General features: G+C 45.9%; 5 protein-coding genes across 10 annotated transcripts in view; 2 read left to right on the top strand and 3 right to left on the bottom strand.

The window, feature by feature from the left end:
- The first annotated feature begins 285 nt into the window (after nucleotides 1-285).
- Nucleotides 286-4,366, top strand: LOC108143542 (periodic tryptophan protein 2 homolog). The gene is made up of 10 exons (XM_017268043.2): nucleotides 286-390; nucleotides 444-556; nucleotides 612-1,877; nucleotides 1,940-2,279; nucleotides 2,332-2,477; nucleotides 2,539-2,686; nucleotides 2,750-2,984; nucleotides 3,045-3,206; nucleotides 3,554-3,770; nucleotides 3,836-4,366. Exons 1-10 carry the CDS (start codon nucleotides 373-375, stop codon nucleotides 4,035-4,037), a joined length of 2,847 nt encoding a protein of 948 aa, XP_017123532.1. The 5' UTR covers nucleotides 286-372; the 3' UTR covers nucleotides 4,038-4,366.
- An 876-nt stretch (nucleotides 4,367-5,242) lies between these two features.
- Nucleotides 5,243-13,418, bottom strand: LOC108143543 (glycine receptor subunit alpha-2). 5 transcript variants are annotated; one of them, XM_041707449.1, is made up of 10 exons: nucleotides 13,366-13,418; nucleotides 11,158-11,310; nucleotides 10,505-10,581; nucleotides 8,987-9,086; nucleotides 8,754-8,908; nucleotides 7,156-7,311; nucleotides 6,687-7,051; nucleotides 5,896-6,024; nucleotides 5,712-5,816; nucleotides 5,243-5,532 (listed from the first exon to the last, which is right to left on the bottom strand). In XM_041707449.1, the coding sequence occupies exons 2-10, from the start codon at nucleotides 11,217-11,219 to the stop codon at nucleotides 5,332-5,334; spliced, it is 1,350 nt and encodes a 449-aa protein (XP_041563383.1). In that variant the 5' UTR covers nucleotides 11,220-11,310; nucleotides 13,366-13,418; the 3' UTR covers nucleotides 5,243-5,331. The 5 variants fall into 5 exon arrangements, with proteins under 5 accessions (XP_041563383.1, XP_017123534.1, XP_017123535.1 ...); XM_017268045.2 differs by lacking the exon at nucleotides 13,366-13,418 and adding an exon at nucleotides 13,189-13,324 and having other exon boundaries at nucleotides 11,158-11,515; XM_017268046.2 differs by lacking the exon at nucleotides 13,366-13,418 and adding an exon at nucleotides 13,189-13,324.
- Nucleotides 13,419-14,898: 1,480 nt separating this feature from the next.
- Nucleotides 14,899-16,616, bottom strand: LOC108143579 (protein LTV1 homolog). Its single transcript, XM_017268093.2, has 2 exons — nucleotides 16,528-16,616; nucleotides 14,899-16,468 (listed from the first exon to the last, which is right to left on the bottom strand). The coding sequence occupies exons 1-2, from the start codon at nucleotides 16,528-16,530 to the stop codon at nucleotides 14,993-14,995; spliced, it is 1,479 nt and encodes a 492-aa protein (XP_017123582.1). The 5' UTR covers nucleotides 16,531-16,616; the 3' UTR covers nucleotides 14,899-14,992.
- Nucleotides 16,617-17,203: 587 nt separating this feature from the next.
- Nucleotides 17,204-18,445, top strand: LOC108143348 (caspase-like). Its single transcript, XM_017267669.2, has 5 exons — nucleotides 17,204-17,269; nucleotides 17,330-17,365; nucleotides 17,431-17,650; nucleotides 17,709-18,117; nucleotides 18,298-18,445. The coding sequence occupies exons 1-5, from the start codon at nucleotides 17,231-17,233 to the stop codon at nucleotides 18,371-18,373; spliced, it is 780 nt and encodes a 259-aa protein (XP_017123158.1). The 5' UTR covers nucleotides 17,204-17,230; the 3' UTR covers nucleotides 18,374-18,445.
- A 230-nt stretch (nucleotides 18,446-18,675) lies between these two features.
- The window catches only part of LOC108143488 (formin-J), a 38,943-nt gene continuing 34,383 nt past the window's right edge, over nucleotides 18,676-23,235 (bottom strand). For both annotated transcript variants that reach the window (XM_041707255.1, XM_041707256.1), the window contains exons 6-7: nucleotides 22,472-22,976; nucleotides 18,676-22,406 (exon numbers count right to left, since the gene is read on the bottom strand). In XM_041707255.1, the coding sequence (XP_041563189.1) occupies nucleotides 19,450-22,406; nucleotides 22,472-22,976 (3,462 nt within the window). In that variant the 3' untranslated portion in view covers nucleotides 18,676-19,449. The remainder of the gene's footprint in view (nucleotides 22,407-22,471; nucleotides 22,977-23,235) is intronic.

Here is a 23,235-nt window from a genome sequence, read left to right as displayed (position 1 = left end):
TCAGCTGTTCCCTAAAGTGGCAACTCTGTTACAGTAAAAATCAAGTAAAAGGCTTTGGTAATGCAAAACGTAAAAGTTAATTGCATATATTGCTTTCAAGATACGCTGTTTAAAATATTTAGCTTAGAAACTTTGATAAGGCATAAGTAAATTAATAAAGTACTAGGTAAATTTGAAATGTTATTTGTTATTCATTGAAGTTGCGACTTTCGTCACCAGTTTCTATTTATTGCTCTTATCAAGAATATACTGTGCGGTGGTATTTGAAAACGCGTTAGTGTTTTTATAACTTCATGTGCTGTTTACCTCAACACGTGCGGGAGTTTTTGTTTATATTTTTACTCGTGGTTTTCGCTTCAAACCAGCCGCAAAATGAAGTTTTCCTATAAAGTAAGTTTAAATTATGATCTATCTTCACAAAAAATTTAAATCTGGTGTTACAGTTTTCCAACCTGTTGGGCACAATATATCGCAATGGAAACTTGGTTTTCACGCCAGATGGAAATTCGGTTATCAGTCCGGTCGGCAACAGGATAACAGTCTACGATTTAAAAAAGTGAGTTATTTCCCATTACCAAAGGATTATATGTGTATAATTCACTACTCTGTAGCAACAAATCCCGAACCCTGTCCCTGGAGTCACGATATAACTACACGAACCTGGCTCTGTCGCCAGATGGAAGTCTGCTGATTGCGGTCAACGAAAATGGAGAGGCTCAGCTCATCAGCATGATGTCCTGTACAGTGATACATCGGCACAAGTTCCAAACGGGCGTCCAGTGCATCTGCTTCAGTCCCAACGGTGCATTTTTCGCCGTGGCGGTGCAGAACATAGTGCTCATATTCTGTGCTCCGGGTGAGATCACCGGAGAGTACAATCCGTTCGTGCTGAGGCGGAGGTTTCTGGGTGGCTTTGACGACGTCACCTGGCTGGACTGGTCCTCGGACTCTCGTTTCCTGGCCATCGGTTGTCGCGATAGCTCCACCAAAATTTGCGCCATTAACTACACGACGAATTTCCGCACCTACAATCTGAGTGGCCACACGGATGCCATTGTGGCCTGCTTCTTCGAGGCGAACAGTATGCATCTGAACACCATAAGTCGCAATGGTCAGCTGTGTTTGTGGGAGTGCAGCATGGCTCCTTCTGACTTGGAAGATGCGGAGAGGCCAGCCATCGCTCCTCCTCAGACAAAAAGGAATAAAAAGGCAGAATCCGACAATGAGTCCGAGGATGACGTTGAAAATGTGTTGGAAAAAGAAGCTGTAAAGGAGGAGTCTGCCAAAGATGCCGATGATGTCAATGATTTGAAGGATGATGCGGAGAAGAAGGGTCATCCCTTCTTCTACAAGAAACTTACCCGTCATTATTTGGCCGATGAGCCGCGCAAGGAGCAGCGAGATGTGCAGCTGACGGCAGCCAACTACAACACTCGCACCAAGGTGCTGGTCGTGGCCTTCAGCTCCGGAGCCTTCTACCTCTATGAACTGCCCGACGTCAACATGATTCACTCGCTGAGCATCTCCGACTATCCCATTTCGGCGGCGCTCTTCAACTGCACGGGTGACTGGGTGGCCTTGGCTTCTCGGGAGATTGGTCAACTTCTGGTGTGGGAGTGGCAGAGCGAACAGTACATTATGAAACAGCAGGGGCACAGCAGCGAGATGACCTGCATAGCCTACTCCTCGGATGGTCAATTCATAGCCACCGGTGGCGAGGACTCCAAGGTGAAGCTGTGGAACACGCAGAGCAGCTTCTGTTTTGTCACTTTCAGCGAGCACACGAGTGGAGTGACTGGCATCCAGTTTAGCAGGAACAAGAAATTCCTGGTCAGCAGCTCTCTAGATGGCACAGTGCGTGCTTTTGATGTAAACAGGTGGGTTTTGCTTTAGATCTTAAAATAAAAAGAGTTTAATGATCTCCCTTTGTCCTCTTCAGATACCGCAACTTTAGGACTTTCACTTCGCCAAGTCCTGCTCAGTTTTCCTGCGTCGCAGTTGATTACTCTGGCGAACTGGTTGCGGCTGGTGGTCAGGACGTATTCGACATATTCCTCTGGTCGGTGAAGACGGGCAAGTTGCTGGAGATCATCAGTGGCCATGAGGGACCTGTTGCTTCGATAGCATTCTCCCCAGTGGCCACCTCATCCAGCTTGGTGTCTGGTTCTTGGGACAAGACCGTCAAGATCTGGAACTGTTTGGAGAGCAACAGCGAGCACGAAACTATCGATGCTGTTTCAGATGTTACCAACGTGGCCTTCAGTCCCAGTGGTGAGGAGGTAAGTGTGTCGTCAGGATTCTTGGGACAGTAGATCATGGCAATATTTACAGATTGCTGTGGCCACTCTAAGTGGTAATATAACCATTTTTGACATCAAGTCGGCGGGACAAGTGACTAGCATAGAGGGTCGAAATGATCTAAGCGGGGGCCGCCTGGAAACCGATATAATAACAGCGAAAAAGAATGCCCAGGCCAAGTGAGTAGCTTTGAAACTTATAATATGAATTTATGTATTTATTAATTTAATGTTCTGTTAGTTACTTCTCCACCATTGAGTACTCCGCGGATGGCGAGTGCATACTGGCTGCTGGCAAGTCGGCCAACATTTGTATATACCACGTCAGGGAGGCTATTCTCCTGAAGAAATTCGAAATCACACAGAACCACAGCTTAGATGGTCTTAATGTGAGTACTTATAAAAACCATCAGTGAATGTTTCGAATAGAACTTTTGATTTTTATTTGGCAGGACTTCATAAGTCGCAAACATTTAAGTGAGTTTGGTAACATGGCCCTGGTGGAAAACCGTGAAGAGTTGGAGGGCGGCAAGGTGGCCATTAGATTGCCGGGAGTTCGCAGCGGAGACTTGTCATCCAGACGATTTCAGCAGGAGGTTAGAGTGTTCTCCGTGAAGTTCTCACCCACGGGTCAGGCATTTGCTGCGGCCGGAACTGAAGGACTCTGTATATATGCCTTGGACAAGGGTAAGCTCTAATCATATTTACATTGTGCTTGGTACTTTAATTAATAACTGATTTCCTCAGGCGTTGTCTTCGATCCCTTTGATCTGTCGCTAGAGGTCACACCGAAAGCGGTCCACGAGTGCCTCAAAAAGCAAAACTACACCAAGGCACTGGTCATGTCCCTGAAGCTAAACGAGCCCAATTTGATTGCCCTAGTGCTGGAGCGAGTGCCGTATAAGGACAGTGAGTGAAATGCTAAATCGCCTGCCGTATTTGGGGGCCAGTCCTTGTCTGTTTTGGCAACCTTCAGCCCTGCCGCTGCTAAAAATAGCGGCGACACACTCCGCCAGAGAGGCGGTCGCCTTTGCCCTGACTCCGTTCTCCGATCGAATGTGCAAATTTGCACTTTTGCTGTGTTAATAAACAGTTTCAAGGTCCTCGCCCCAGCGCTTACCTTGGTTAATAACCCCTTCCAATACCACTTGCATACGTATTATACGTTACATGCAAATGGCTGGCCATAAACAGCTCTGCCAGCACGTGTCTGCATTGCATGCATATTGAGTCCTTGCTCCTTTCCCTCGTTTCAGTCGAGCTGGTTTGTGCGGATCTGTCGCCGGAGTTTGCACAGCGACTGCTGCAACAATTGGCCCGCCATCTGCAGTCCACGCCGCACATCGAGTTCTATCTGCAGTGGAGCTGCTGTCTGCTGACCAAACACGGCAACCAGGATGGAGTCTTTCAGCACACGGGATTGCTGTCCCTGCACGAGGTGCTGTCGAGGAAGTACGAAATGCTCAACAAGATGTAAGAGTAAATATTTCCTAGAGTGAACACATCTTACCGACGACCCCTTTCTTAATATTTTATAGCTGCGACTATAACAAGTATACGTTGAGAGTACTCTTGGACAGGACTGACAAATTGGAGCAGGAAAACGAGGGGAAACCAAGTGCTATGGAGGAAGATAGTGACGAGGAAATGCTACTCATCAGGTCAAAGGATGATCAGAATGGGCAGACGCAATTCAGCGATGAGGAGGAGAGTGCCAGTGAATCCGAAGAAGACGTTTAGGAGGTATATAGCCAAGTTTAAACACTCTGGTTAATTCTGTTACAAAAACCAACTTTAAGTTTGTTTGATAGATTTACGCGCCTTGTCTTTTATTAAGAATAAATTTAAAGCTTTTCGATAACATTATTAGAGGGTTCACTGAACTACGAGTAGCTGAGTGAACAACATAACTTAAAAGATGGAAAGAATATAGATATTTATATAAACTTAACTTGCTAGCAATTACAATTCTAGATAAATATATGCATGTAATATATAGTTATGATGTAATTTATTTACATTGTGTCCGTATTTTCATATCAAATATAAACTCGATTTAGCTTAACAAATATATATATGTTTATTATATATTTTCAAAAATTCTGCCTGATGTGCGCTGTTTGAACTACAGGTCGATTTTAGTATTAGATGTAAAAGCCACAGCTCTAATGTTTGCATTAAAATGCGCTATAATGGATAAATAATTCTAAATATGTAAAAATCTCTAAAAGCATTCACTGTTTCACTGTTTCATTATTTACAATCCAAATATCCTTAGAGGCCATTGTATTATTATCTCCGTAAAGCACCAATTCCATGTCTTGGCTGATTTGCTTAAGCCTAATACAAAAGTTGAATTAAAATCGTTTGCCAGAAAGTGTATGACTTATGCGTGTAGCTCGCAGTTGCAGAGAAGGTGTATACTTTCAAAGTAGGGACAACCCTTTCGATTGGGCGTATTGTCACTAGCACAGTGATATACATTTGTTCAATATCCGGTGTATATAAGGCAGAACTAACTGAAAAATTTGTGGGTCCTTGATTTATGCCTAGAGTAGATGAAGCCTATAACCCTGTGGGAGTGCGCGGTGTTCGAGAGCTTTATAGTTCCTTCGTTCGTGGCATAGATTTAAGAAATTATATATTGTAGTATCGTTAAATACAAGATCGGATCTGTACAAAGAAAATACTCAAGTGATCAATACATTCTCCGTGAGCAAATAGTCGTCGACATCTAAGCTATACTCAGTACATTCGATTTGATGTACCCGATCTAGTAGTAGTGTAGTAATACCCATGCACGCACTTATGTAGGTAACTGTAGGCTTTCCTTGTGGTTTCTTGTACTTCGATGACAGGGAGCGAGTTGCGGAGTTGCTAGCTCTCTTTGCAGATACTAAGATCCAAAGACTCGCGGTCTCTGGCATTGCACTTGGGCGCTAAATCCAGTTCAGTAGTAGTTCCATCATCAGGTTCGCGGTCGTTCGACTTTTTAACGGAGTCCAGACATGTGCAGTCTGGAGCTCCCCAAATCCTAGGACGACTTCATCAGCAGTATCGGCCAGTACAGGAGTACGAAAACAAAGAACAGAATGGGGAACACGGCGCGAGAGACCTTGTCGATCTCGCGCCACATGATCTTCTCCACGCCAGTGTCCGTATCCGTCCAGGCCACAGATAGAAGGCTCTGACGCCTGGCCGGCTTTGGTGGTCCACCATTCCCCTGCAGCGAGGTCTAAAAGGTTAATTGCAACGAAATATTTATGAGCGGATACATTATCATTCGTTTTCTTTTTTGAATATTGCCCAAGACTGTACAGTGTACACCCCATTAGTTGCATTCAATTGAAAATTTGATGTGTGGTCGTGACAGGTGCACTGGTTCCCCCCGCCCGTCACCAGTGAATGGCTCACCTGGCCCGGCGTCGTGGGCGTCTGGGTCGCTTTCCGCGAGCGCACCGCTCCTCCTTCCCAGCTGGCCACCGTCGCACACTGACCCTTCTCCATGTTGCTGATGCGCTGCACGAATCAAACGAAAAACCGGAACGACAAGAGGGTGGCATTACTTATTAAAGCGATATCCCCACAGCTGCCTTACCATGGGCAGTACCTTGGGTATGCGGTTCACCTGGTACTGGTACTGCACGTCCAGCACTTTCACCACCACGAACTCGGCCAGAGCGGCGAACACCGACAGCATGCAGCCGGCCATCCAGAGGTCCAGGGCCTGAAACGAAGGATCCCATCGGTTAGAACCATCGAACATAATTAAGGTTGTGTTATAAATTATAAAATTGGCCTGTGTCCCAATCAGAAGTGATAATTGAGAGTTGTGCTTCAAATGACTTTAATTGTATTATATTAACTTTCTTTTACTAAAATTGGATTTGTTTTTAATTTAATTGATTCTTCTTCAAAAGAAAGTTTTAAAGTCCTTTATTTAGCTATCTTAAATATGCTTTGACAAAAAATGATAGTCGGCTTTCGTAATGAATCTATCGAACTTCCGGATTGAAAATATATTGTATGTTGTATATGCCATACTTCGAAACACTTTTATAAATTATCTTAAAGCCCAAGTATTTATGCACATCCCAGAATTTAGCTTACAAATCAAACAACATTTTCAAAGACCTTTTGAAAACTAATATGTAGTAGACCATAAATGTGTTTGGATTTTACTAGTTTGAAAAACTCCTGCTGTTTAAAATATTTTTGGGCCACTAAATGTTACTAAAAGATAAAAGTAGACTTTGTCGCAAAACCTATATTTGTTTTGTTGGTGATTTAATACTCTTATTTATATGGACAATTTATCAAATTTAATCAAACAAATTTAGTTAAAAAAAAAACAGAAATATTTCATTTTTAAAACTAGTTTATACCCACCTTTACGTAGGCCACTGGCGGAATGTCGGCGCCCGTGAACATGGTGACCAGGGTCAGCATGCAGGTCACCAGCAGCGTAACACGGCCCGGAATGGCGTCCAGTCCCAGCCAGAAGCTGAACCAGGAGAGCATCACCACCAGCGAGGAGGGGGCGAAAGTCTGGATGAGGTGGTGGCCAATCTGGCGCTCAAAGCGGAAGTACACTGTGAGGCGGGAGAAGTTGCCCACCTTCTCCGGCATGTAGCCGTCGCTCTCCTCCAGCTCCAAGGGCTGGCCCAGATTGTACTGCAGCAGCTTCAGCTCCGGATTGAGGGTAACGCCGGAGTCCGACCAGCGTAGCTTCACCTTCTGGTTGTTCGACGAGACTTCGGGTGGGTGAGGGATGAACTCTCGTTATGTAAATCTATGGAACAGCAGGGACAGGGACAGGGACAGGGACAGGGACGGGGACAGGAATGGGACCACTTACAGCTCTCGATGTAGATGGGACACACCTGGATGTCCATGGGGTACAGCTGGAACTCCATCTGGCAGGCGATGATCGCGTGCATCCGGGCCGCATACCGCACCGTCTTGTTCTTGTAGAGCGTCACCGACGTGAACTTGTGGGTCAGTGTCGCTATTTCTACAACGAAAAGACATCGAGAAGACGTTGCAGAGATGCGGAACAAATGGGTTTTGATTAGAACTATGGCATTGGCATCGATAGACTCATTTCTTTGCGCATTTCGGTGGTGGCTCTGTGATTTCGTGGCTCGATTGGTGGTGCCGTGATCGTGATCGCCTTATTTTCTAGGTTTAAGCGCGACATTCTAACTAACGACGAATGAGTTTTGGTTGAAATGGGTGGGTCAAACTTGACTTAATTGTTTAAAAAATAAATAGGATAGAATTTAACTTAGTTATAAGAGCGTGACAACAAATGGATGTAAATGAAATAAGTTAAACTATATAAATAGTAAGGTAACTTAAACTAAAAGATAAAATAGTATAGGTACGAAGTACTCTTATCCCATATCAAGATATATATATTTGTTTAAATAAAAATTAAATACTTTAACTTGTGATGCTAAACAAAATCGTGACAACAATCGATTTTGGTTTTGTAAATGTTGACAAGGGAAACCAAAAATGGAAAAAAACTAAATTGCCCTCGTGATTCCAAGGTGAGATCTTATCAGGACTCCGGGTGCAACTGCAAATTTTCATTTTCGAATTCGGGCGTGGGCGATGGTCATGAAGGGAGGTGTGTAGGTGTACGGGTAGCTCTACGGTGGGTTGGAGTGTCCTGTTTGACCATGGCATTGGAGCCCGAATGGAATTCGTGCGTGTAATGAGAGCCGCTCGAGTGGGCGAGTCCGGTATTGAGTTGGGTTGGGAAATTATACAAAAAAAAAACTTAAATATACACTCGGTTTTTCGCTAGGAATGGGATGTATGGATATATATACACACAAAGGACTATATGGCTCGAGAATTCATTTGAATCGGCCCAATACGTAGTCGGTATAGATAGGTTTCGTAGAATGTTGAATATACAGGATACATTGGATGGGTAGATATGCGCTGATACTGATATTGATACTGATACTGATATATCGATTTCGATGGATTTTGGCAAAACACAAAAGTGGCAAAAAAACACAGATCTAGAGTCATTTTTGATATACTTATATCTTTCTTTAGATGAAAGTTTTTCGAATCTCTTTCGCCCTTATTGCGTAGCATGGAAGTGGACGCAACATATGGACTTCCGTATCCTATGCAGAAGTATCGGTATTGTTAGTTCGCGATTTGTTAGTAGTAGTAGTAGTTCGGTAGAGTAACCGGTGGATTAGGAAAAAAACAAACAAACAAAGGAAAACAAAGTAATTCGTTACTATATACAAACGGTCCAGAGTTAGAGAGTTAAATTAGACACATAAGTGATGAGCTCAGCTGGACAAAGTGCATGAATCCCGGTCCAAGATACGTAAACGTAAGAACACATCGACACACAGACTACTCGAACATGAAGCTTTGGATATCCGTATGTATCTCTACGGTTTTTTGGGGATGTGAACGTACCGGCAATCTTGGAATTGAGAAAGTACGGATCCGGCTGCCAAAAATTCTCAAAGACCTCTGGAAGCAGCGTCACGTAGTCGTCGCCCTCCTCGAATATGTCATCTGGGATCTCCAGACGCGACTCCAGCCAGCGTTGATGTATAAACATGTCTACTCTGAAAATGTACACAGTATTGCTATATGCTCCATTATGATCTCCCGATTGAGGTCTCTCCAGATAGGCAACCACTTACCTAAAGTCCATATCCTCTACGTTAATTGAGTTAATATCTACAACGAATATGCTAAAGTCTACTATCACTGGGGAGCCCTTCTTCGAGGGCGGTCGTATCTCTGCAATAAATCAAGGCGATCTCCGGTTAGCACACCTTCACGTTTGGTGTTGAAAGATTTTTTAAGGAATAGTTTCCCCTACTGAATGTTGTGCAAACTTTCGTGACTTTCTAAGACTCCCCCAAAACAGAAAAAACAACACCCAACTCCTACTCTTACTCCTCGGCAAGTTCAGGGTCCTAATGCGTATTACACAACCGGCGAAAATCGATAGAAATAAAGGTGTTGATTAGCTCCAGCAATTGCCTCAAATGAAGAGTACACGCCTCTGGGTAATTTCGGTAAATTATTCAAACCTTCGCAGGTGGCTTCTTGCAAACAAATGCAGCTATTGCATAAGCAGTAAGGTCGCATTTCCAGTTTATTGGATTCAGTAGAATCTAGTTCCCATTCAAATTATACTAAATAATCTATAGTGTTTGGGATTGTAAACATTGTGTTTAAGTAATCTTTTTTTTTTTTTTTTTGAAAATCTAACTATGCATTAACCAATTATTTAACTTCATTATATTTAATTTCAACTTTACCTTGTGATATTTAAAGAAATATTTCATTTAATTTAAATGCTTGAATGTGCTCCAAAACTTGTTATTAACAAATGTCACTAATTGCCTTAACAACATTTTTGATTGGATAATAATCAGCTTGTTCTCAATTTATCTTTTTAAAGATTAATTGCTAAACACAAAATGTATTTAAATGCATGAGGTCAATATTGCGATTATTGAACTGTAGACTTAATAGCTTAAATTAAATTTTTAAAAGGGTAAACGAGAAGAAGAACGAAATAATAAATGGCAAGGAATATTTTATATTAAAGCCAATAAATGCATTACTATATAGGATACAGGTTGAACTCAGTAGAGTTTACTTTTTGCAACAAACTATTTATGGAGTAATGGAACTTTAATGTGAGCTCTCCTTCAGATCTGCAGATAACACAAATTCTTCGGTAATTCTGGCAGGCAATTGACGCCGGTAAATGTTATTTTGATTTTAATCGATCGTAATACGCCGGATGACGTCAAAGTCCCATTTGGGAGACTGGTGAGACTGGGTAGCCCCGTAACCCTAACCCAGTATGCCATAGACGGAGGAGGCCCTGAAGTTCGCCGCGTCACGAAATGAACGGAGAAAAAAACTAAAACAGTGGAAAGGAATAAAAAAAAACCCCGAACACGCATATCCATATCCATGGCTGGTGGTTTCATGGTGCAAACAAATCAGAAATCACAAAGCAAAATAAAGTGGGGGGCAATTCGGAGCAATTAAAAGCAAAAGGAGACCGCATCGAAAAGGACACCTCCGAGGAGTACGATTTACCGTCCGTAACAATTGCACTGGGTTGGGATTAGGGGGTATCGAAGTATAGGTATAGCTATAGGTATTGGTATAGGTATAGGTATAGTTCAACTTACCCTTGACATAATTAGGCGGAAGAACTACTCGCGGCTTGGCTGTGTAGTTCATGTGGGCTTCCGTGGCTTCGCTCAGCCTGCAAAATGAGCAGCACAAAACAAATGGGGGAAATTCAAATGCAGTCCTTTTCATTTCTTTACGTTTTTTTTTTTTTTTTTTTTTTTTGTGCGGGGTATAGATTGGTCGGGGAAACCCCCTAATTGAGGGATGGGTGGAGAGAGAGGAGAGCATGTCTGCCACATGCAACTGTAGCAAACTTTGTCAATTTAAGTCTGAATTTGAAATTAACTTCCTTCGTGCTGGTCGGGTGCTTCGATTCGATTCTGCTGCGCCGTTTAACCTCCTGGCAGGTGAATAATATTAGTTTCCTTCTTTCCAATCGGCCGTAAATGCCGTGCAGGATTCTCATTTGACTGTGATCCAATTGACCTTGCTATGGATATTTCGAACCGAAACTGAAACTGAAACCGAAACCTAAACGAACCGAACCGATTTTGGCAGTACTAAACGAAGGTTCCCCTTGAACTGGAAACGATTCTGGGTCTGGGATTCGTGGGGGTTGCACTTGGAGTCGCACAGCTCCAGATGGAAATGTGAAATGGGAAATGGATCGGGGAAAAGGAAAAAGGGAAAAGGAGTAACTCGAGCTTACCACATCAGTATGAATCCCAGTCCAAACGATATGAATGCGTGTGTGTTGAATTTGTCGAGCATGATGTTGGGGCGACGGCACGGGAAAGGATTTGTAACACAGACCTCAAATCATCTCACTTTACACCGACGTGGGAATTTCATAATTCGGTTTCTGTAACACAATATTTTCGATCATTTGCATTGGTTTGCTGCCTTTTTGTGTTGTATTTTATTTTTATTTTTTTAGGTTTAGTTTCTTTTGGGCTTTGCGGTCGGCTCTTACATTTTATTTTGTCTTGGTTATGCTTTGCTCCCTGGCTGTTTTCTTTTTTTTTTCTATTTTTTAAGGGGCTTTCACTTTGTACACGACACGAACACTGAACAAAAGATATATATGCGATTATATATAGAGAAAGAGAGAGAGCGAGCATAGATCGTATATAGAGTGGATCCTGGATGGGTTATCGTTATGCGCAAGGTTTTGCCTCCGGCTCGGCTGCTGTTCGGAACTCGAATAAACAAGAGCCGAGCTCTGGTGGCGAAAGAGGGCTCATCTAGATACGAGTATCTGTATCCGCATCTGTGATATGTAGATACCATGCCCGGTTGTGTGGGCGTGCGATTGCGGATTGCCACCGTAAACTGATATCTACGGTGGGAACTCTCTAGCTTGAACTGGCCAATTTTGAGGAGACTAAGCTTTAGTTCATGTTGTTTCACAATTAGAGACTTTAATAACCTTAAATAATAATTTCTAATCAAATAAGTCCCAAAAAAATATATTTTAAATAACTCTTAAAGTTTTTGTGCTAAAAATAATTATGTATTATAATTAAATTCAAAACTGCTTATAAGTGATCAATGACTTTAGAAAATTACACCAGTTTATAAAAATTTCAAGAGTAGATCATGATTTAGAGATGGTAGATACTTTAAAATAAACTAATTGAATAGAAAATAGAAAAGTTTTTAAACTCAAAATTGGTTACAAGTTGAAGAAATTTTGTAAAATTAAAGCATTCTTAAAATATTGTATTTATTAAAGGAAGAGAAAAATATTTGATATTTTTTGAAACAAGAAAAACATTTTACAAAGCTGGTAATGGAAGGTACATAAGCCCTTTTAGTATTTTGTAAGGCTGTTGATCGAGATAGAGAATTCCCCCTGTAAAAGTGGACGCGAAAGGGGCTAAAGGAAGGAGCTGAAGCGGAGGAGGAGCTCCGGCAGCGGTCAAGGCATGGCAAAATACTGGTGCACTGGAAATTGCCCCGGCACAGGGCACACAGCACACTTCTCGCCAAGATTCAATTGAATCGCGTGCCAATTTTACTTAAGTCGCTGAACAGACAGACAGCTTTTACGGCGATGGCCGGTGTGTAACAGCTCAATCTATGCGACTATTTATGCGACCGATATCTGGCAGATACGACCCGAGGGTATCCGCGCGGGTAGAGTAGGGAGCATGGACAGATCGAGGGTTTCAATTGCAGGCTTCCTGGCCACCGGCAGCAGCAGCAGCAGCAGCAACACACACATAATTGCCTGGACATCCACTTCCTATAAATTACTTCTGCGGCCTGACATTGGCAATGGCACTGGCAATGGGTATTTTTTCGCAAATTAAAAATTCCACTTCCAGATCTGTCAGCGCTCAAACGACCATACAGATAGATAGTATAGATATATATGCGCGGATGTATGCAGATCGTGAGATGAACCGTATCCGGCTAAGCCCGGCCTCAAGTGGTGTGGGCACACACACGTAGATACGGATCTTGGACAGGAATGCCTAAATCACTCACACCATATGTCATAACGTGTCACATCTCACAGATACTTTTGCCACACTCTGATTGAAAGCACGCACTAACTGAGCAGCTGAGAGCCAAAAAGCCATTAATATTCATGCAGAGGATCCTGCCGGTGCGGCTATGTTCAAAGATCCAGCGTTGGATTAAAATTAATGGAATGGCATTTAAAAATGCCGCCGTATTTTGTTATATAAAAGCAGGATTTTCGATCATCGAGACAGCCGTCCCCGGCAATTACATTAATTATGTAGTTAGTGGCATTTATTAATGCTCCAGCGGGGCTTCCATTTCCGAAAACGGCCTAAAATTACGCGACTTTAACGCCCGCCTCACGCGAACTCCGCAGTACACCCATCATATATCCCAGGGCGTATGGCACTATTGTATATTATTCAGATGTTATATGGGGAATTACCGCGCTGCGGGAACGAAGCGCGCCCGAATCCGTTCGCCTTCGCTCAGGAACTAAACTGAACTGAACGGAACGGAACTGAGCCGTGGAAATACGCGAATTTCTTGGCCGCTCGCCTTGCCAACTTTAATACGACATACGAAAAAAATCCCCCAACGTTCAATGGAGGCTCAGGCACGACAACCAACTGTAACGGGTTTCCACTTACAACGATGGGAGTTGGGTTCGGACGAGGACTAGGATTGGGTACTGGGTACTGGGGGGTCTGGAAGGACGACGATTGCATGGGCAAATTGGTGTTGGGTTCCTCCCCCCTGGAAGTGTGTTTGGGAATTTCTAATTCCCATACCCCGTCGCCATATGAGAATGATCAAATAAATTCGCTGTTTCCCATAACTGTCACAAATCCATCTGAAAATTATGTGTTTATGAGTAATTTATTCAAGGACTTCTACGTAAAGTTATGTTAGTAAGTCTAATGGGGAAATTTTAAAGACATAAGAAAATATAAGTGAACAAAGCCTACATCTACTTAATACTTAAATAAGAAAATATAATGGAATTTTGTTAGAATTGTGAATCAGAATATCACAAATATCTGGTCATGTTATTCTGTCAACTTTTAAGATCTTGGATCACTACTAAACATTATTTGTATGTAAGTATTCTTGGGGGTTCTAGATATATCCTCAGCCGTTAGTGGTGACTGACATCGGTTGGGTTTTCCAACAAAGTGCATGCGAATTGACTTGAAAATTCCACAAAATAACCAAAACACTAAACAACTGCCACACCAAAGCGAATCCCATCCCATCGCATCCCATCCCCACCTGCCACTAAGCCACTAACCATTGCCCAAGGGCTGGAAACAAGGCCTGAATGGAGAATGGCCCCCAGGCCTTAGTCCTCGTGGGAAATTTCTATATGGCTGTGTAAATACAAATCGCGTTTGTAGGACCGACCGTCCGACCGACCGACTTCGACTATAATATATAGCATGTGGCGCACTGACACAGCCATGTCGTGCATATACTTGATGTAGACGCTGCTACGCGCTGTACATATGGACATACGGTAGGGTAAAAAGCCACTTTGTTATGACATTCTTGTAGTTGCTGTTGCTGCTCGCTAACTGACAATGAAACGGAGTTTATGTTATTTTCGCTTCGATTGTCTTGCTGTTGATTCCGCTTGGTGTCCGTCCAACCGTCGAGCTAGTTGGCAGCTCACGAATCGCTAGTCTAAGCTTGTTGTCAGCCAGCCAGTCAGTTAGGGCTAATTGCCACCAGGCAGGCAGGACATTCGCCACGTCCTTTTCCAGGGTATCGCGATGTGGCATAGTTGTTGCGGTTTATGGCCTGTGCGCGTGCGGCACAGTCGACCACTTTGATTAATGGCCAACTGGCAACTGACAACTGACGATGACGCCAACAAAAGGCGACATCCCGGGCCGACTCCAACTCTCGGCGTGTGCGTATAATTCTGATGAACGACGATTCCCGTAATCACGGCAACAGTTAAACCGACTAAACCGACTCCAATCCTTCGTTTATAGATATCACTTAATATATACGACTGTGTATACAATTCACATTTAAGCCTAGAGAAGAATGAGAGCCGGAAACTTAAGCTAGACAATGGAGGCTCCTTGCTGGTTGGTTCGCTGGTTGATCTTCACGTGCGTCAGCCGCTTCTTCTCCTCCTTGAAGGCCTCCGTGTTGGCCTTCTTTTCGATGCGGCGCTCATTGCGATAGTCCTTAAGCAGGCGCTTGCGCTCCTTCTTCTCTTCGGCGGTTTCGTCCTTGGGCCTGATGGACAGGACGCTCAATGTGGACAGCACCGATTTGGCGCACAGTGATTTGGGACCCGCTGCATCGGGCGATTCGTCGGCCAGATTGGCCAACGCTTTGGCTGTCAGTTGGCCATCGACTCCACCACGCAGGACATTTGTGGGCAGACCGGTTTTGGGATCGATCTGAATGGGAGCTGGATTTGTGCTGGCACTGGAACGACGACTGCGCCGCGGCTCGTCGATCAGCTTGGGATGATTGTAGATGTTCGAGTAGGTCGAGAGGATGGACTCGCAGTCCCACTTCTTCTGCTTGGGGTCGTCCACCTCGTACTCGACCAGCTCCTCCGTGGGATCCTGCTCACCCTCGACCACGTTACGATACTTTTCGATGCGCTCGCGATCCCACTCCTTGTTGTACTCGATGGTCTTGTCCTTTTTCTTGAACTCCTTGAAGCACTGCATCACCACCGGGTGTTTCTGGTGCCAGTTGCCCTCGATATCCTCCATAGCCAGGTCGCCCAGCTCCGGATCATCGTAGCTGGCGTAAAACTTTTCGAAGCGATCGTCCAGCAGGGAGAGCTGCTCGTTGCGACGGATCACGCTGGAGGACATGGAGTATTCGGTGAAGCGCGACTTGACCTCCTCGTCGTCGAAGCGACGCTCGCGCATCAGCGGCGCCAGGCGATCCATCAGCTCGTCCTCGTCTTCCTCCTCGTTCAGATCGTCGGAATCGAAGTCCATGTCCGAGCCCTCCTCCTCCTCGCCGTCCCACTCCTCGTCGTCATCGGAATCGCGTTCAGCCATGGCCTGCATCACGAAGTCATCCTCCAGATCCTCGTTCTCGCAATCGCTGTCCAGGGCGGCCACCACATCCGGATCCCAGTCGAGCCGTAAGGTTTGTGGAGCCGCCTTGTTCAGCATTCCCTCGGATTCCTCGAACTCGCTGGCGAATACGGAGCTGGGCAGGACCAGCTTCGGCGCTGGGCCCGGCTTCTCTGGATCCGCTCGCTGTTTCCTGGCCTGATTGGGGTTCTCCATGAACTCCCAAACCACATCGTTCTCGCGCTTCTTCAGATGCTGCATGTAGTCGTAGTCGTCGTCGAAGTGGATGCCGAACTTCTTCAGCTCCTCCTGCCGCTGGGCGGGATCGGCGGTTGGCTCATCCTTGGTGGGCTTCTGCTGGCGGGCCGCCGCCTCCAGGAGCACCCGCTGTGGGGCATTCTCATCGGTCACCAGCGGATCGTGCTGACTGCGGTGCACCAGATGGAAGGTGACCGCCTTCTTGCGGTCAATGTACGGCTTCTTGCCCTTAACCTGCGGTGGAAGATGGCTGGTGAGTCCGGTTCTGGCCAGAATTTATGTGTTTTACCCACCATTATTGGATTGTTTTCGGGAAATCTTTTGTAAATACAGAGAAACACATGTGCCTGCTGGAGCTGCCACCCAGAAAGGGATTTTCTCCCAGCTCGCTTGTGGTCACACTGTGTTGGCCAATGCGTAGTTGCGAACAGTGTTGGACAACGGTTAAATTATTTGAAAACAAGGCGCCAAATAAGAAACTACTTTAGTTAAAAGTTACGTTTTATTATGGGTTTTGCAGCTCTCTAAAACTGTATAAATTGTATTTCTCCCGAGTCGACCGTTTAATATGGCCAGCTTATTTCGAACTAAATAAATATATTTTTTAATTAATTAACTCAAAATGTGATGCATATCTAAGAAATGACATCTGAATATTTATTCAATGTTATGCATCAGAATGAAATGGAGTAACCATTCTCGACGATATCTTCAATAAAAAGCAGCCCTTAGAAGCGTTTTAAAATTTTTGAAAATCTAGCATTCAATTTATAATTTTAGACAATTACAATTTGTTACGTATCAATGGATAAATCTAAAAAATAGTTTGGGGGACTCTGAATCAAGCAATGAATCAGTTCGATCAAGTTATAAGGTGTAAGATAAGATAACGTCGAACTAGAAAGAACAAATTATTGTATATATATATATAATATATATATTGTCTTGCAAACAGACCGCATTAGACAGTCGGCTGTATATTGGCAACCAATAGCAATGGAAAATTGGCGACCCCTAGAAGCGGATCATCAGAAAGTATGAAACTTATATTGCTAGAAAACTGTTGCCTAAAAATCGAATAATTTAAATATGTAGATAATAACACTCTATGAGCAGTCTGATGAGGAACAAGTAAGTAAGACATTGTCAGCAAATTGTATGACTCTTTACCTGATAAATGTTAATTTTATCTCAAGGCCCAAAGTTCCGATGCTCGAGGGTACTTTGAGTCTTCGGATGGCAAACTAATGCCCCCAGCTGTATACATTTTCAACCACGAGAATTTTCCCACTGAGACCCGAAAAGGAAGCTCAAAGGATGTTGAAGCCTTGAGAAAAACCTTTGAGAAGCTGAAGTGCCCAATTGAGGTAGTCCAGAACCCCACATTTTTTATGGTTAAGGATACAGTCACAAAATGTGGGTAACGAAGGAGTCCAATGTGGTTTTCATAATATTAATAATACATTTTTTACAGTAACTCGGAAATGTTTCTACCATTTGTCGGCTTTGGTCATAGTTATATTGAGCCATGGCAACCGCAAAGAAAAGATCCTTGCGTGCGACGATAAAGAGTACGACTTGGACGATGATATTTTATTTCCTCTCTACGAAAATGAAACCCTAGCAGATAAACCCAAGATCCTAATAGTCCAGGCGTGCAAAGGGAATTGGAAGGCAGATGGTAATACCAAAAGAAATCCCTCATCCTATATCAAGTGCTACAGCACCACCGAAGGGTTCCAGAGCTATCGCAATGAGACAAAAGGATCGATTTTCATACAAACCCTGTGCAATGCGATGGATCAAGATGGACCTACCAAGGACTTCCTCTCAATCATTGAGGATGTAAACGTGAAGGTCGAGGTCCAATCTAAATCAATTGGGTAAGTGTAAGTTAGAGGAAAAGAGTTGTGTTTTTTTTTGGTACCTATACAAAACATGCGACATTTCAGTAAACTAAATACTTAATTTCTAAATCAAATATTATAAGAAGTATTATTAATATATTTTATGTCGCCACAGCCTATTCATTGTCAATTTATTTTCACGGATTTATTTTACAGATGGAAGCAAAAACCATCAGTTAACTCAAATCTTACAGAACGATTCTGTTTTGGAGATTTTGTGCAAAACGGATGATCAGCAGAAGCCTTCATAAAAGCAATATTCGTATTTAACAAGTTAACTGGTTAGCACTTGATAAAAAGTTTGTAAGATCAATTTAATTGCATTTAAAATATAACGTTTGTTTGGTTTGTAAATAAACTTATTTCCTTGTCAAACGCATTTTATTGTTATTTGAAGTTGGTTATTAGTTTAACTAGTGTGGAGTATAATCAGGAAATCCCCAGACTTTAAATCTCCAAGTCAAAACAGATTGGTAGCTTAATACAGTTTTTAAGCCTTTGTATGAAAAGTTACGAGAAGAAAAGACTCGAATATTTACTCGGATATTTATTAGTTTATTGTTTTATGTACATTTACAAACTTGTCTCTTTAACAACAATTGTACAATCGCAATGTTTTAAATACACTTGGGTATGAATATGAATTCGTGGATCTGTAATCTCAGCAGACATCATAGATTATGCAATAAACAAGTTGTTGAAACATAGGTACGATGCTAAAAAGTAATAATAGTTAAGCCTAGTTAGTAAAATCATTCTTTTCTACCGATTAAAAGCTTGCAAAATATCAACTTAACGTAAATCAGATGCTTCGAATATCAGGCTCCTTGCTTCTCATAGTTATACTCACAGTCCTTACAGTTTTTATTTCTTTTTTGTCAGTTAAGAGTTAGTTGCATTCTTTGTTTATTTTATAACATTTCTCGACATGCAATAGAACGAATTCGAAACGAAGCTTAATTTTCAATATGTAAACGATACGCAGATAGACTAAAAATAAGTATACGCTAGTCACTTTTTGAAGATCGTTATATAGTTATTGCCTACAGTGTTTTGGGAGCCGGAGCCGAGCAGGCCGCTATTGTCTTTGGATGACCTCGCCTTATCCGGCACCCTCAACTTTGATTTCTTTTGCGATTCTTTACAGGTTTTTAGCTAATGTGTATTGTATAATGATAATTTGATTATTCCCTTAGTAATTTTGTTGCCTTCCAATCGGCTGGGTTCGCTTGAAGGAGAGCGCATCACTAGACAAAAGCACTTGGATTGCAGCTAGGCTAGGTACAGTCTGGTCCATTCCTCCATCCTCTATTTCAGCGCCTCCTTGGCCCGCTGCTCCCACTCGGCGCGTCTCTGGTGGATTCCCTTGAATTCACCCACTGTGGCTGATCGCTCGATGGGTTTGTTGGGTGCTGTTACTGTTGCTGCTGCTGCTGTTGCTACTGCTGCTGTTGCTGCTGCTGCTGCTGCCACCGGAGACGTTGGAGTAGTTGCTGCCGGGTTGGACTGCTTTAGTTGCAGCGAGAACCTTTCGCCAGCGGGCCTTACACTGCCATTGTTGTTGCTGATGTTGTTGTTCAGGCTATTGCGTCCTTGATTGCTGACCTTGATGGGCGGCAGATAGGTGACCACCTTGGGCGGCACCTTCTGGTGCTGATGCTGCTGCTGATTGTTGTTGTTGTTGTTGTTGTTGATGTTATTGTTGAGATTGCGAAAGTCTGCCACCGAATTGCGATTGCCGCTGGGATGATGGCTGATCTGCGCCTCGCTCTTGGGCGCCAGCTTGTCCAGCTTCTCCTCGCTGTTCGACTGGTTCTCCTTGTCGCTGTCCACACTCTGACCTCCGCCTCCGCTGGGCGGCAGCTTCTTGGTCGTGGTCTCTGCAGCGGGAGCGGGAGCGGAAGCTTGAACCTGTGCCAGGGTCACCACATCGTCGTCCTTGACCTTCAGCGAACGGCGGGCAAAGACCTTCATCAGCTCCGGCGTGGGATCGTCCTTGGAGGGACTGGGGTTGCCATTGCAGCTGGCAAAGGACTTCTTGCGCAGCACCACGGGATTGGAGGTGGGCGAGCTGTTGCCATTGACCTCGACCAGTTCGGGCGTGGCTGGAGTTGTGGGAATGGCGGGTGTGGCTGGCGTAACCGTGGGAGTGGCTGGCGCAGAGCTCTCCGCCTTGGTAACCGACTTCCTGCGCTGCTCCGCCACCTTTGCACGCTCCTCGCTGAGGAACAACCGCTTGCGTTCCTCCAACGAGAGGCGATTGCTCTTCCCGGAGTCCCTGGGACTGGGCTGCTCCCTGTGCTCCTTAACGTCCCTCGGCACACCCTTGGCGAAGCCATTGCTCTTGGGCGTACTCGGAGTGGTGGCCGGTGTGACCAATGCCGGTGTTGCCAATCCCTCGCTGCTGCTGCCGTAACTCGTCCTCACACTGTTGGCACTCACGGATCGCAACTGCCTGCTCAAACTGGGCTCCAGGGTCGTCGGCCTGACCACCGGACTCGGTGGCTTCTGCTGCGGATGCTCCACAATCTCAATCCCCGCCAGATTCTCGCCACTGTTCCGTCGGAAGCTGAGGTCATCGCTGCTCTGACTTCGCTCGCTGGGCGACTTCAGGTTCTTGGCCAGCACCAAGTGATTGGTCTTGTTGTGCAGACGCGCCTGGTCCACGCGGTTCAGCTGGATCTTCATGAACTCCGGCTCGCCAGTGGCCTCCACATGGCTGGAGTTGCGGCGACTGCCGCTGGCGGAGCTCTGGCCCTTGGCCGGCGTGGTGGGCGGACTGCTGGAGAGTTTGGCACTCTTGGTCAATGGGCTGGCCGGACTGGGACTTGCGTGCGCCGCTGGAGCTGCCACCTTGGCTCCCAGATCCAGTAACTTAGGTCGCTGCTTGGGCGGAGTGGCCGGCTCCTTGGGCAGCTTCTCCGTCACATGACCGGACTTCCGCAGAATGTTCACCATCGGTGACTTCACTATAAGGTCTATGTTCTGCTCGATCTGCGAGATATTCGACGCTCCCGGACTGCTCACAATTAGCTTTGTGGTGGTGGCCTTTTGCGGCGAGCTCCTCGCCACCGAGGGCAACTGACCCGCGGATTCGGCTCGGGCCTGGAGCAGCTTGTTGTCGTTTATCTCGAAGCCCAGCGACACACACTTGCCACTGGGCGACATGGGGGAACAGGGCGATTGGGGCGTGCCGGGCTTGTAGTGGGCGGGCAGCCGGAAACTGAGCGACAGGTCGGGAAGACTCGGCATGTTGTTGTGCACGGCCGCGGTGTCCACAGTCTCGTCCTCGTAGTTGCGGAAGCTTCGCGACTTCTCCACCGTCTTGCGCTGCTTCTCCTCGTAGTACAGTGGCGAGGGCTCGTCCGTGCTGGTCTCCAACGAGTTGGAGGAGCTGGAGTGCTGGCCCACTGAGTCGCTGGACCGCGACAGCTTCTGCTGGAAGGCACTGAGGCCCACAATCCGCGGCTTACGCTCAAAGTGCGTGGAGCTCTCCACTTTGGTCTGCTGCTCACGCACCAAAGTGGTGGACTGGAAGGTATCGTTGCCACGCGAGCTCTTCGACAGCAGGTTGGTCACATCGTTCGTCTTCTCCGGCAGAGCAGCACCCAGTTCCTTGGGCAGGTAACGCTGCCTGGCAGCTGGGCCCGATTTGGGCTTCAGTGCTGTGGGTGGTTGCGGATGGACACCGTAGTTGCTGACCATGGCGTTCAGGCCGTGCTTGCCCTCGTGGTGAATCTCCCGCTTGATCGTCTGTCGCGTCTCCTGGACGTGCTGCTCGTGGGAGGTGGCACTGCGCGCCTTGTCCGGCACGTGGAGCGACTCCCGAGCAGCTGCCTCTAGGCAGGAGGTCGAGATCTGCAGCTTCTTGGCCACGCTTTGGCTGGAGTCCGTGTCCTCGACGCCATCGTTGGCCCTGGCTATGGATCGCTTCGAGTTGCGATGGATCAGGCGCCGCAGGAAGCCACTCTCGTTCTCGCGCTCCCGCTCCCTCTCGTTGGCCAGGAAGTCATCTCCGTCCGTGGAGGACTCGCCGCGATTCTCCAGCAATGTGTTGCTTTTGTGAGTCGGACTCCTAAGTCCGAACATCTGTGATGTGGCAGAGGCTGAGCTCTTGCTCATCACCGTGGTGCTGGTGGAGCTCTGCTCGATTGTCTTGGTTCGCTTGGTGGTCACCGAGCTGGCGGCTATCACCTGGGCGGGGGGCGCAATGGCAGTCAGAGTTTTCGGTGGCAACGAACGCGTCTTGCTCTTGAGGTCTGCTTCTAAAATGGTAACAAAAAAGGTGCTTAAGGATCTTGATTACCCTATTTAAAAGCCAACTACTCACCATGAACAGCTCTCAGTCCGGGACTCATCTTGAGGACATCTTCGTTGGCCTCCGGAATGGAGGTCTCCAAGGTCATGCGGTGCTGCCTGGTGGGACCCTTCTTCTTGGCCGGCCTGATGGCCATCTTGTGCTTGGCCGCCGCATGCGACAGTCGATGGCGTTCCCCGCCCACGGCATCCACATCGTCCTCGGCATGGGATCGCAGTATATCCGAGCCCACCGAGATGGACGAACTGGTGGACACCCGCGAGTGGTGACGCTGGTGGTGGGAGCTCTGGCTATCCTCCGTTTCGGCCTCGGCACTGTTAACACTTAACAGGCTGAGCGAGGACACCTCGCTCTGGTGACCGCGCGACTGGTGACACCCACCGGAGGTGCTCCTGCTGCTGCTGGTTCCACCCGCTGCCCGGCGTTGTGGCGAGGCCGGACTGCGGGGCAGACCCAAATCCTCGTCGGAGGCATCGGGTCGATTGCGTCGCTTGCGCAGGACATCCGTGAGTTCCGCCTGAAATGGAAGAGCAAAGCTGTTACTCAGGATTCATTGGTGAAAATGGCGTTTTCAGGTTGTGGCTTTGGTTGGGTTACCCAGCTCTTCCAGCGGAACACAAAGCGAGCCCGCAGGCAGCTGCGTCCCAGGCGACTCTCCCCCATGGAGGAGCCACCCAGCTTCATCTTGAAAGGATTCTGCTTGAAGTCGATCATTTGGCGGACCTCACAGCGCAGACGAGGCTACAAATGACTGTTACGGATTGACTGGTTTAGCC

This window comes from Drosophila elegans, unplaced genomic scaffold (assembly GCF_018152505.1).
Source record: "Drosophila elegans isolate 14027-0461.03 unplaced genomic scaffold, ASM1815250v1 contig_183, whole genome shotgun sequence".
Lineage (NCBI taxonomy): Eukaryota > Metazoa > Arthropoda > Insecta > Diptera > Drosophilidae > Drosophila > Drosophila elegans.
The sequence above is the reverse complement of the archived record's forward strand: the minus strand, read 5'-3'. Positions and strand labels throughout refer to the sequence as shown.

Excerpts from the sequence above, each read along its gene's own strand:
- LOC108143348 (XM_017267669.2), top strand. The coding sequence starts at position 17,231 with ATGGAAAATTGGCGACCCCTAGAAGCGGATCATCAGAAA. Across the intron at positions 17,270-17,329 it reads TAGAAGCGGATCATCAGAAA|ATAATAACACTCTATGAGCA; the intron begins GTATGAAACTTA and ends TTAAATATGTAG. Across the intron at positions 17,651-17,708 it reads TAAGGATACAGTCACAAAAT|TAACTCGGAAATGTTTCTAC; the intron begins GTGGGTAACGAA and ends CATTTTTTACAG.
- LOC108143542 (XM_017268043.2), top strand. Across the intron at positions 1,878-1,939 it reads CGTGCTTTTGATGTAAACAG|ATACCGCAACTTTAGGACTT; the intron begins GTGGGTTTTGCT and ends TGTCCTCTTCAG. Across the intron at positions 2,280-2,331 it reads TCAGTCCCAGTGGTGAGGAG|ATTGCTGTGGCCACTCTAAG; the intron begins GTAAGTGTGTCG and ends CAATATTTACAG.
- LOC108143543 (XM_041707449.1), bottom strand. The coding sequence starts at position 11,219 with ATGCTCGACAAATTCAACACACACGCATTCATATCGTTTGGACTGGGA. Across the intron at positions 8,909-8,986 it reads GTAGAGGATATGGACTTTAG|AGTAGACATGTTTATACATC; the intron begins GTAAGTGGTTGC and ends GTACATTTTCAG. Across the intron at positions 5,533-5,711 it reads CGCCCACGACGCCGGGCCAG|ACCTCGCTGCAGGGGAATGG; the intron begins GTGAGCCATTCA and ends TTAACCTTTTAG.